Source organism: Lynx rufus, unplaced genomic scaffold, assembly GCF_022079265.1.
Source record: "Lynx rufus isolate CCGP_SWC_20201006 ecotype Redwood Valley unplaced genomic scaffold, mLynRuf1.p SCAF_7, whole genome shotgun sequence".
Taxonomy (NCBI): Eukaryota; Metazoa; Chordata; class Mammalia; order Carnivora; family Felidae; genus Lynx; species Lynx rufus.
Window position 1 is genome coordinate 111,507,332 of NW_025814889.1, and position 12,967 is coordinate 111,520,298.

General features: G+C 47.5%; 1 protein-coding gene across 1 annotated transcript; it reads right to left on the reverse strand.

Moving 5' to 3' along the window:
- Nucleotides 1-6,737: 6,737 nt before the first annotated feature.
- DUSP6 (dual specificity phosphatase 6) lies at nucleotides 6,738-11,537 on the reverse strand. The gene is made up of 3 exons (XM_047065797.1): nucleotides 10,435-11,537; nucleotides 9,355-9,792; nucleotides 6,738-8,272 (listed from the first exon to the last, which is right to left on the reverse strand). Exons 1-3 carry the CDS (start codon nucleotides 10,832-10,834, stop codon nucleotides 7,965-7,967), a joined length of 1,146 nt encoding a protein of 381 aa, XP_046921753.1. The 5' UTR covers nucleotides 10,835-11,537; the 3' UTR covers nucleotides 6,738-7,964.
- Between the last annotated feature and the right edge of the window lie 1,430 nt (nucleotides 11,538-12,967).

Below are 12,967 nucleotides of genomic sequence, written 5' to 3' on the forward strand. Positions count from 1 at the left end.
TTAACCTGTGGGATTGGACACTGTCCCCTGGTAGATAGTGTTAGAATTGAATTACATTGTAGGACGCCCAGCTGGGGTCATAGAGAATTGCTTCGTGTGGGAAAAAACGCCACACATTTAGTGACCAGAAGTGTCAGAAGTGAAGTGCTCTGTGAGTAGCCAAGGAGACACAGAAGAAAGACCCACAGGAAGGAAGAACTGGAGTTTTTCCAGTTCAAGATGTAACTAACAAGAGAGGTGAGGTTCACCAAAACCACAGTTATTTTTACACTCTGCAGATTCTCTTTATTTTTTTTTAATGTTTATTCATTTTTGAGAGAGAGAGAGAGAGAGAGAGAGAGAGAGAGAGTGCAAGTGGGGGAGGGGCAGAGAGAGAGAGAGGGAGACACAGACTCTAAAGCAAGCTCCAGGCTCTGAGCTGTCAGCACAGAGCCTGATGCAGGGCTCGAACTCATCAACTGTGAGAGCATGACCTGAGCCGAAGCTGGACACTTAACCGACTGAGCCACCCAGGCGCCCCTGTAAATTCTCTTCAAATTTTACCACTCATATCCCTGAACGTTCTGATTTTTGCTCTCTGTTCTATACTTTGAAAAATACTTTTGCAAGACCTTACGAAGAATTTGTCTTCTACTACTTCCAAAGCTAGCCACAATTCATCACCTACAACTCTAACATCCCTTTTGCTTCTCTGTGAAAAACCACCCTGTCTTCCAAAGTTGGTTCAAGATGTAGTCTACCCCAAAACCCTTCCAGACCAGCCCCACTTAAGTCTAAATCATCAAATGTAGCTATTCTTTCAACTCAATCTTTCTAACTCTGTTTCCATGTTTATTAAATAGATTCAATTCGTGGTTTTCAAACATTTTAAGCCACAATTCCCTTGATTCGAAAACTATGGGCCTCTAAGACAACCATGCAAGATTATGCAGGTTGGCCATGCATTTTTATCACTGCCTTTCTGATTGGCACCTTTTAGAGTTGTGCAGTGCACAATCCACCCCAAATGCACCTACATCCATCCCTGAGGGGGAACAAAGTTTGAAAAGCATTGCACTGATATTTTCAGTGCATATCATCCATAAAAGACTAGTATTTAGAATATCAAAGCACTGCTTATATCAATTTAAAAAAAACCATAAATAACTCAATTGAAAACTTGGCAAGAGATTTGAATGGGAACCTTGCAAAATAAAATCTCCTTTGACCAATCAAGACAAGGACTCACCCTCATGTGGAATCCGATGATGAAAATTAAAATCATAATAAGTAATCACTTCATATCCACAAGGTCAGCAAAAAAAAAAAAAACTAAGAAGTCTGACAATGGCAAGTGTGGACAAAAATACGGAACAATATGAAAACTCAAATATTGGTGGTGGTGAGGTGAATTGGCACAACCACCCCATCATCTGAAGTTGGGGATCTACCCAGTTTATGCCAATTTTACTCCCTGGTATATCCCAGGGAAATGTGTGCACGTGTGCATCGGGGTACATGCACAAAGATCTTCTTAGCAGTATTGTTCATAATAGTTAAAAATGGAAAAAAACTCAAATGCCTATCAAAGTAAGATGATCTACTACAACAGAATACTATGAAATACAATAGAATACTAGTTTGCTTGAAAACAATTCGCTGTCATCGCACCCAGTAACTTTGGTGTGAATCTATCTCAAACAACATTTTCTCTGCCAACATGAAAACATTAATATTCTTTTATAAAACTGATATATTCTCTTTTAGGGTCAATCTTAAGGATTTTTTTTTTTTTGGTTTTGGTATTGCTCTGTTGTGAATGTTAGAGACAGATGAAAACAGGGCTGGATTGAGAAAATAATGGCACCAGTTCTTGACAACTATAATGTTGATGAGACGGGATCATGAGACTCATCTGGGTCACTATGGCTTCTTAAAGTCTGACATTCGGTCTCCAGTAAGATGTGGCAGACAGTGTTTCCCCAAAATGGCCACAACAATATTTTCCATCCCATGTTCTCTTCCAGAATCTTACCCCACCTTCATCTCCTGTCTTTGAATGGCGTAGATATCGGCATACAGCAGAAGTAACTTCGAAGACTAGGTCCTAAAAGTCAGTACAGTTTCTACCAGGCTCTCTCCCTTGGGGTCTCACCTATGGAACTCAGACACTGTACTGTGAGAAAATGTAAGCCACACGGAAAGGAAGCAAAGTCTCTGGCCCTAAGCCCTGACTGTGCTTCTCACTGACGGCCAATACCAACTTGCCAACCATGAGAATGAGCCATCTTGGAAATGGAGCCTCTGGCCCACAGTCGAGCTACTCTAGATAATAAGACCCTGAAGAGAGATCAGCCTTCTCTGCAGAGGTCTGCTCAAATGCAGACTCAGGAAGAGAATAAGTGATTATCGTTGTTTGAAGCCATTAAGTTTTGGGGTGGTCTGTTACATAGCAGTAACAACCAGAACATAAAGGAGTGTTCCTGCTATAATTGCCCTGGGAGCTACGTGCTCCCCCAAATCCCCTTCTTTGTCCTGTCTTCTTTCTTCCTTCTCCTGTTAATATTTGCTGTAGGAATGAAACCGGACCTAATAAAAAAGGCTTAATGTAATACTTAGGTTGTCTCCAAAAGCAGGTAAGGGGGAATTCTAGCTTAGAAGAAGCTCCTTTTTTAGACTTGCTTGATGCTTAACATATAATCAAGTCTTGAATGGTATTTCTTCTTATTTCCTTTGTGTGTTAAGGGTTCATTTTTGAAGATATAAGCGGTCCAAAACTTCTCTTTCCTAAAAAGCACTGGAGGTAAATACGCTCTCAAAAGGTATTTTCCATGACAAGACAGGGAGGTAGGTGGGTCAAAGTGCATACATGTTGGCTGTCAATCCTTTCATATATAAAATATCATGTCTAAAATGTAATTTTGACTATTGCAGCCTGTAGGGACATACAAGGACCTGCCTGATAGTCCCTTGGGGGATCTGCTTTGATTTGGGACACTAGCAGAAAGATTAAGTGGTCAAACTTCGAAATATGACATTGCCTTCAGCCTTTGAGGGCTCGTTAAGTCTTCCATTGCCTTTGATTTCAACCTTGTTTCATCGAATCAGTGCAACACAGATCAAGGCCTGGATAAATATTTGTGAATTGTTTGAACTTTGTTTTGTGCCCTTAAATACTCTTAGGAGGTCAATTTTGAACTTTAAAGAAGTTTGAGGATTCCATCATCAGAACCGGACTGATTCAGGGCCAAATGAGATAAGAACACAAGAGGAGTAAGGGTATTTGAAAGTCCGCAGGATCTTCTCGAAAATGATTATTACTGAGTAACTGCAACTAAATTTGTACCCCCCCATCCTCTTGAAACAGTGTAATGTCCAAAGAATGATTTTTTTTTAAAAGATGAATTTTCAAGAATACTTAACGCCAGCTACAGCTGTGTCTCTGTGTCTGTCTCCCTTTCTCTCTCCTCCCACATCAGCTTTCCTTCAGGAGGGATCAGAGTGAGGAAGTGAATTCTTTGGGGTCAGTTCACTGTGTAATCCTGAAAAGGGTGTGTGGGCAGGAGTGCGGGCCAGCTGGACACATGCTAGCCACCCTAGAGATCCTTAGGAAAATCAGTTTTGTAATTTATGTGCTCATGGACCCAGTATAGGGCAGGTTCTCCATGGAGAGAGAAGACGGGACACCACATCCCTCTGGTGACACATCAGCTGGGGTCCTGTGGCTTTCTCATGATTTTACTGTTGAATTTGGGTTTAATTTGGCAGGCCACTTAATCTCTGCTTCCTCCACTGCCTCAGCTATGAAACGGGGTCACCACTTCCTAGCCAACCCAAGGGCACCTTGTAAAAACGAGCAAAGACTGATGACAGTTTGTAACAAGAAGAGCTAAAGCTTCAAAGCTGCATGCTACGACTTGCCATTCGATGACTTTAGGCATCTCTCTGCCTCCATTTCTTCAGTGACAAATAAGGATGATAATAGGATCGATCCCACAGAGCTGTTTTGAGCATTAAGTGAGATGATATTGTGCATCTGATACCCCTCATAAATGTTACTTGTTTTCGCCTGCTCCTCATCTCATTTTATCATCTAACACGTGTCACCAATCCGTGACCAGAAGGCTGAAATTATGAGAGAATCCCAGAATGAAAGGTAAAGCCTCTCATTTTACAGACAAGGAAGAAGAAACTTAGGGAGGCTGGGTGACTGGCTCAGAGTATCTGGTTCATTAGTGAGAAAGCAAGAGTTAGAGTTCAGGTCTCCTAATTGCTGGGTCGGGGCAAACCTCCAATTTTCACTCCTTTGGAGGCTGTGCGGATCTTTCTATCCCCAGATAAACCTTTCTTAGTCTGATTTTAATCTTAAGACCAGTAACCAGTGCACTCCCTAAAGTCCCCCACAGCCCCCATGAACCCTGAAGATAGCCTCATGTCTGGAAAGGCGGCCTACCCTCCCCCCGACCCCCTCGTAGACCAGGAAAGGTAACGTTTTCTCCTGAGGAAGAGACCTGACGAAGCCACTAATGGGGACAGCAGGTGAGGAGGGAGGCCTGGGAGCCGCAGCTGCTGGCAAAGGTTGCCCTAGTAACCGTGCGGGCTCCATTCAGGAAGCAAGCCCAACTCTAAGATGCGAAATGATCGCCTTCACCAGCCCCTGCAAGCACAAAGGAGCCGAGGGGACTGAGGTACAGCCAGGAGAAAGGCAGGCACAGTGCGAGGTGGGGGCCCATGCTGTCAGTTACAACCTTCCACCTTCCATAGAAGAAAAAGAAAGAGAACAGCTCTTTGAATCTCCTGGCCTGCGTGAACCGTAAAAACCACCCATTTAATAGGAGTCCTTTTGTGGCAACAGAGGGGAAGCGGGCACCACTCTGTCACCAGCCTGATGAAACAATATGCCAGGAGAGGGGGGGTAGAAATCCCAAACACTGCAACTTTATGGGGGCCCTAAACTCTTCTTGCTCCCTCTCCTTTATTCAGACTAATGACAAAGGCCATTTGCTACCAATTTATTGGACTCTTTTTTTCCCCTCACAGCTTGAGCTGCTTAAACGCGGGGAGCCCCTTCTCCCCAAATCGCTGTCAGACACTTGCTGAATGGGCCAGGCTCAATTATGCTCCCTCCACAGGTTCAGCTCACACTGTGACCCTGCATGGCTTCCTGCTATTCATATGTGTTACTTCCCCTTTGTGGTAATGGCTTGTGGCACTTGGCCAGAAAACATTATTAATTTCAGAAGTGCACTGACAAACAACAAACCCACAGTGAAACGAGAGGAAGTGCTGAGGAGGCCAGCTGTCGGCTGGAGCAGAGCAGTAGGGGACTCGATGTATGCAGGTTCCAGGAGGAAAAGAGATGATAATCCACAAAGAGGAAATGCACTAAAATTATCCACAGTCCAGAGTAAAGAAAAAAGAAAGGAAAAAACGAAAGAGAAAAGAAATCAGAGAAAAGAAAGGGGGAGAAAAAGCACGCAGCTACTTGAGCTGCAGCTGGACAGGAAATTGCTAACGCTGCTTGCAAATCCCTACTTTGAACAGGCAGTTTAGGGAATGCCAGGAGCGGAAACCGTTCAGAACTGGATTAACACGAGCCAAGTCGAACTGCAACCCACTTCTCCTTTCTAAGCTCTGGTTGACTTGGGGCACCCAAATGGGAAAGACTGAGTTGGTACTTTTTTGCACTGTTTCTGTTTGCCCTCTAAACATGCTTAGTTGCCAGAAGTCACCCTGGACTGTTTGATACGATTGCCATAAAATCAGAGCCACTCGCCTCTCATAACGTAGATCACCAAATGATCCAACTGGACTCTCACACGCACCTGTGGGTGAAAAGCTCATCTCTCTCCTCGATGCAGGTGAAGGGGCTAAATTCATTTGAAAATTCTAATTCTTTTGATTTCCTACACCCGCCCTTTACTTTTATTTTTGGTTTGTGTATCTTTACACTTGGGACAAGGAGAGGGGATGTCCCAAGGAAAAAGACAGGATATTAAGCCTTTACCTCGAAAGGTACTGTTTAAAATAACTTCGACATAAAGTTCAGTAGTAGCGTCTGGCCCACGTTCTAAACCAGCTAAGCACAAAGCACATTAGAACAGGAGTGGCAAAGTTTTAGCTCAAGTGTCAGTGTGAAATTTTAAAGCCCACATCCAGGCTTGGTGAGAAGCTTAGCTATGCCTGCCACATGTGCGGGAGCAAGGAAAGGGGAGACATCATTTCCGATTCACTTGATATTCCGACGCTCGGATAGCTTGCAGGTAGAAGTGCCCCAGTAACAAACTGGCACAACAATTATCCCTAGTTCTCCCAGGCATGTGTATTATCGAGTAGAAGGCCCTGACAGGGAAGGAGAGAGGTTAACACTGTGACTATCTTGTTATTCCGGAACCCCCTCTTTATGACTACTCAGGAATAGCCAAACTTTATACTTCAGCAAGGTGTGCTGTACGGCTTCATTTTTCTTCAAGGGCATTCCTATTTTCTTAAATGAGCCAGAGTTGTATTCATAAAGTGTTGTCGGAACACATCATACAGCCAGTTCATTCTATGATGTCATCTTTATTTGAAGCAAGCGGTTAATGTCATAAACTACACCTGAAAAACATTCCTGGGATTGCTTAGGCGATGGGAACTTTGCCCTGCTGTTCCTGTAGTACTTTACAAGCCAATTTCACTTCCCCGCTGAAAAATTCCTTAAAAGTATCACTTCACAGGTAGGTACAATTAAAGAGAGATTAAAAAAAAAATACACATTCAATAGCCAAAATAGTCATTTATTAATAATTTAAGGTTTTACATTCTTATAATAAATTTCAGCTCAAAACTTTACACCATGAACATAATGGGGCAACTTGACTCTCCCTTTCCACAATCATATGCACTTCACCTATCAACCGGGTACCCAAGCTCACACACACACTTCCAGTTTTATACAAATTTTTTTTTAAAAAAAGGAAAGAAACCAACCCAAAGTATTGCATTTGAGGTGACACTCCCTGAAGAATTTTGTACAGAGGTAATATACTGTTTAGCACAGCTGAAGTTTAAAAAAAAAAAAAAAAAGTGAGCCCATGATTTTGGTGTCTTTCCAAGATATCCCCTTTGAGACAACACAAGCCAAAATATTTACAAAGGTAAGGCATAGTCAAACTACATTAAGAAGGGGAAAAAAATCACAAGGAAGATATATGAAAGAGAGTAAAGGCTGCACCATAACAAGGTCTCAGTGAGAACAGTGTCCATGAAAACGTGATTCAGAGTTGGTGAAGTCGAGCATGCTGCAAATATACCCTTTGGATTAGAAAAGAGCAAACATTTCTGGTTTTTCGGTTTTAAGAAGTGGCGTACTGCTCTCCCTTTGGATGATTTCTTTTAAACCCATCAAAGAAAAAACAAACACAATTCAAACAAACACGGTCAAGTGATTTAAGATCAAATATTTACAATAATCAAATGGAGTATCAGATTTGTTTTCTTTATTATTACCTTTATTTATGTATTTATTTTATTTTTTATATTTTTTTGCAAACTGATACTACAAATACAGAGCTGAAACCTCTCTTTGGCTCCTCTATATGCAAAATTGAATCCGTCTTCACTGAAGACAGTATGTAATCAGTTCCAGGCGCAAAAAGAAACAGTCATACGAGGCCCTAAACACATGCTCCTCCCCTACCATTTGGTCCTACCCTATATACCTGGTGACCCTAGAATTCCAGTCCCTGCCTGGGTAGGCTGTACACACGGGCGTGGAGCGAACCTATGGCCCGTATCTATACAGCATGTTCTGTTCTTCCAACAAGAATGGAGCAAATCTCTCCCATGGTAATAACCAATTCCACACGTGGGAACCTCGTCTAATACAGACAACTGGTGTCATTCTGACACCTGCGGCCGTGTACAAAGAAAGCAGCCCAGCTGATGCTGCCAAGAGAAACGGCTAAAGGAACGGACACATCCGGTGAGGCGTGTGGGGCCTCTCACGTGGATTGCAGGGAGCCCGCCTGGTAGACGTTCTGGTTGGAGGGGGTGGTGAAATAGAGCTGCTGCGTGGGGGCCCGATTGTCACAGGGGCTGCTGAGTCCAAGCGTCCTCTCGAAGTCCAGCAGCTGGCCCATGAAGTTGAAGTTGGGCGAGATGTTGGATTTCTTCATCTTGACAATGTCATAAGCATCGTTCATTGACAGATTGAGCTTCTGCATAAGATAAGCCACAGTTACAGTGACCGAACGGCTGATGCCAGCCAGGCAATGCACCAAGACGCCACAGTTTTTGCCCCGGGCTTCATCTGTAAACACAAAAAGAAAGGCAAGCTTTCAGTAGACCGAAAATCACGCTTTGTGAATGATTAGTCTAAAAACTGAGTTAAAGGAAAAGACAAAGAAAAGAAAGAAACAAAGAAAGAAAGAAAGAAAGAAAGAAAGAAAGAAGAATCGTGTGTGGCAGCTGGACCCTGCAGGCAGCAGAAAATGTATCATTGAGATAAAACATGTACACTGGGCACAATTACATATTTCAGATATTTTCTGAAAAGGGAGCTTTTGTATTAAGTTTCTGCCAACAACAACAACAAAAAAATCCTTAATGTGTGCATTCTTTGCCTCAGCATGTGAATACCAGAAACCCTGCAATATGGTCTTGAATGCCTTTTATACAGACAAGCAGACTGCAAGGGTCTATTAAATTATTCTCCAACTGTTGTGCAGCTAACAATGGAGGTATTCAGGCATTTTAAAAGAGAGAGGGAAGTCACAGGGGACAGCCCATTAGGAGGAACAGGATGTCGACATGGCCTGAAAATGAGTTCCTTTGTAATAGGAAATGCATTACAATGCCTGGAGATTCGCTTCTCCAGGCTTCCAGCCCACAGTCCTTCCTGCTGGGCTCAGGTTACCCTCACTGTCTCACTGTGAACCCGTATCACAGTAACATTCAACTGAATTACAACATCTAGCATTCATAGGGCTTTCCAACAACTAACCTGATGTCCTAAAATAACTCTCAGATCTTTTAAAATTATAAAGCAGTGCTAAAATTCCTGTCAATGGGGAGGACTTCTAGCTAGCCTTTTCCGAGTCCAAAGACTGTGAGAAAATTCTGTTGCCCGATAATACACAGCCTGCTCTCAAATGACTGAATTCAAAGTGGCAGAAAGCACCATTTCAAAGACACCTGTGGTCTGCAGCCATGTCAAAAGGCACTTTTTCTTTCTTTCAGCAAGAAGATAAACCAGAATTCCCTGCTTGTAACATTAGAGACCTGCAATCAGACCTGCTAACAGGCAGCAAGAAAGGTTAACAGCTTAAGTTCTATGAATGGCTAGGAATTTTGCATTTAAAAGTCTGAGGAAGGACTCTTAATTAGTCTCACCTATGAAAGAAATGGCCTCAGGGAAAAACTGGGACAGGTTTTGACTCCAGTGATCCGAGATGGGGATCTGCTTGTATTTAAACTCTCCTGCGTTCTCAAAGAGATTCGGCAAATTGGGGGTGACGTTCAAGATGTACTTGATGCCGAACTCCTCCAACACGTCCAGGTTGGTGGAGTCCTTGGCACAGCCCAAATAGAGGAAGGGCAAGATCTCCACGGGGAAAGAAGGCTGGCTGTTGGACAGCGGGCTGCCATCCGAGTCCGTTGCACTATTGGGGTCTCGGTCAAGGTCAGACTCAATGTCCGAGGAGGAGTCAGAGCTGATCCGCAGGCCCCCGAGCCCCAGCACTGGCAACGGTGGCGAGCTGCTGCTACATGAGCCGTCTAGATTCGTCTCGCAGTGCAGGGCGAACTCGGCTTGGAACTTACTGAAGCCACCTGCCAGGACGAGAAAGGCAATAGTGTAACCTGAGATCCCGTAGTAGTTTTCACAGCTAGTGAGAGCCGCGGCCGGGCGCAGGAAACACCCCAGCACCCTACGAACCCCCTACACACAGACCCAACTATAACAGAAAGACACTTAAATGTGTACCCTCGGGAGTGGAACGAACAGGCCCGCCTTCCCTGGAAACCCTTCTTTAAATCCAGAGATGCATAAAAGGGCAACTTTTAAAAATATTTTGAGGGACTAGGAGGTGCGATCTGCGCGCACACACACACACACACACACACACACACACACACACCATGACCTCTCCTGTCCTGCAAATCTCGATTCAAGATCGAACGATAGAAAGCAGGGACAGGTGGAGGAGACTCCCGACAGACAGGAGAAATCGTTAGAAAGAAACAACCCGTGCCCGTGGCCGGAAGCTGGTGGATTCTGCGCCAGCCTGCTCGCGAGTGCGGGACGCTCGAGGTTCGCAGCCGGTAGCTGGCGGCTGTCCCCCGACCCCGCGGCGCGACTCAGAAGCGCCAGTCAAGCGCAGCAGGGCCACTTGCAGTCCTCGGGCCCTGCCCGCAGCGCACAGCCCCGCGACCCCCGCCCGGCCCCGCGCGCGGGGCTCCCCCGGCGCGTACCTTCCAGGTAGAACGCCCGGCAGCCCTCGTCCTTGAGCTTCTTGAGCAGCAATCCAAGCACCGACTCGCCGCCGGTGTTCTCGTTCCAGTCGCTGCTACTCTCGTCGTAAAGCACCACGGTGTCGGTGCCGCAGCGCCGGGTGAAGCGGTCCCGGTCCTCGCCACGGGTGAAGAGCGCGCGCACCGGCAGGTTGCCCTTTTGCAGGCGCCGCAGCATGATGCCCGGGATGGCCACGTTGATGGCTGACTCGATGTGCGACGACTCATACAGCTCCTGCGGCCGGCAGTCCATCAGCAGCAGCCGCTCGTTGCCCAGCTCCAACTGCTCATTGAGCCACGCCACGGTCTTGCTGATCGCCATTTCCGACGCGAAGGGCACGGGTCTGAGCGTATCTATCATGGGGGTCGAGCTACCGGAGAGGGCGGGGTGCCTACCAGACGCCCCTCGGGGCAGGCATAGGCCGAGCGCGCTGCGCGAAGCTGCCGCTCTCGGAGCGGGGTTTAATTCCACCTCGTCCTTCCCAGACCGTGTTAGCGGTTGGGGAAAGCGAGACAGAAGTGAAGCCGGCGGTTCCCGCTGCACCCCGCTGCAGCCGCTCGCTCTTGGTGTCAATGAATCTCTTTGAATGAAGCTGCCCAGACAGTTTTGTTCCTCCCCAGTGAATGAAATCCAATTAATTCGGACTCCCTGCTACTAAGAGGGGAGGGGAAAAAAAAAAAAAAAGTCCAGCGGCTCCTAATCCCTCCCTTCAAGGCTGCACCTCAAATCCGCCCAGGCGTCTTTCTCCTCGGATTATTCAAACCTCGATTTGCTCACTCTCCCTTGGACTCAACCCTCGCACACCCCCTGCGCGAGGCAGCTCCTCAATGGATACAAACAGCGAGCGTCTCAATGGATACATTCTCCCGGCCAGCCAATGAGCGCGCTGCGGAAGGGGCTGTTGCCGTGGGGACGGGCCGGCTGGAACAGGTTGTGTTGATGAATTGTTAATGAGTTTGTCATTCACAAAAACGGAAAGGAATTTCCGCTCCGGATAAGCCCCAGTGCAAACAAGCTGCAACAGCGGGCTCGGCGGGAGGAAGGAGAAAGAAGAGGAGGCGGCGGCGGAGGAGGAGCGGGGCACATAAACCAGGGCACTTCAGTTGTCTCATGTTTCCTTCTGTTGAGAGTTCACACTTCGCGTCGGAACTTTTGCGCACAAATGGTGCAATTAGCAGGCACAAAAGCCCTTGTTCGTGACGCCTGTGTTCGCAAGCTAGCTTTAAGAAAACTTGTGCTTTTTTTTCCCTTCTATTCCCTTTAAACTCATTTGGACAGGAGTTTCGCCTGAACCCCCCTCCTCCGCCCTTCTTTAGGCGGTGTGTGGCATTTGTTTGCCAGTTTAAAAAGCCCAGCTCTGTTTGCTCTGATGTTCTTTTAGCTGAGGCTGTGTTGGGGCTGGTGAACTGCCTGGGCTTTAGTGACCGATGAGGTGTTAAATGCTAATCCAACATCTTTCGAAACAAACTAGGATTTTGTTGGAACATTTTCAAGCAAGCAAGCAAACAAACAAGTGCCTGGTTGTCCAGATAATAGGAAGGAAGGTTGATGGGGGTTTTTTTGTTTGTTTTTAATAGCGTTTAAATTACTTTATTTTGTTTTTAAACAGTGGAGCCTGCAGAAACAAACTGGTTGGACAGTTCGATGCTTTTATTCCCCTCCAGCGGCCTGGGGCGTTATGAGCCATTGTTCCGGGGATCCAAGCCCTACCCCCCCCTTCCTGCGGTCACCCACCGCGCGCTGGGGGGTTGCGCTCGTTAATCATTACTGGGCAGCTAGCTCGGCTTCCGACGGAGGAGCCGGTCTGGCGCGGTTGCCGGGTCTAGGTGCATTCTGGGCGCGCGGAGCCGGGCGGGCTGTCCCCACCAGCAGCGTGTCGTGGGGAAGTCCTACCGCAAGGCCTGCGGGGGCCCGCGCAGGCTCCGCGATCAGCTACGGTAGACTAGAGAGGCCTGTCAGAGGGGAGCCTTCGGTCTCACCCTGACAACCCCCTCCACTGCGGGTCGCAGGGCACTAGCGAGCACCAGCTGCGCCTGCGCGCTGCGCTCCTGGCCAGCACCCGGTCGCCCCCGCCTCCTGGCTCAGCTGCGCTGGGCGCTGGGCGTTGGGCTACCCTCAGGTCGGGTGGGGGGCCGAAAGCGGGCCTCTGGGGTTCCGACGCGGCCTGGGGTGGGTAAGAGGCGGGGAGGAGTGCCTGCCGGGACCCCTTGCTCCACGGAGGGCTGGGAGTCGCAGGGGACGTCTCGGCCGCTCTGCAGGGCCAGCAGGTAACTGAGGAAGTGCCGGCCAGGCGGGCTCGCTGCTTTCTGCCGGGGAGCAGGGCGGGCCGGCCGGGGGCCGGATGGAGGCGTGGCCGGGTGGGGGCCGCGGCGGCGAGGAGGCGCAGACCCCGCGCGCAGAGCTCTATTGTTATATAAAAGTGCCGCGGCCTGCCCCTCCCGAGCGGAAAACCACCTGTGTACTGCCGGCCGGGCGCTGGGGGCAGGGGGGCCC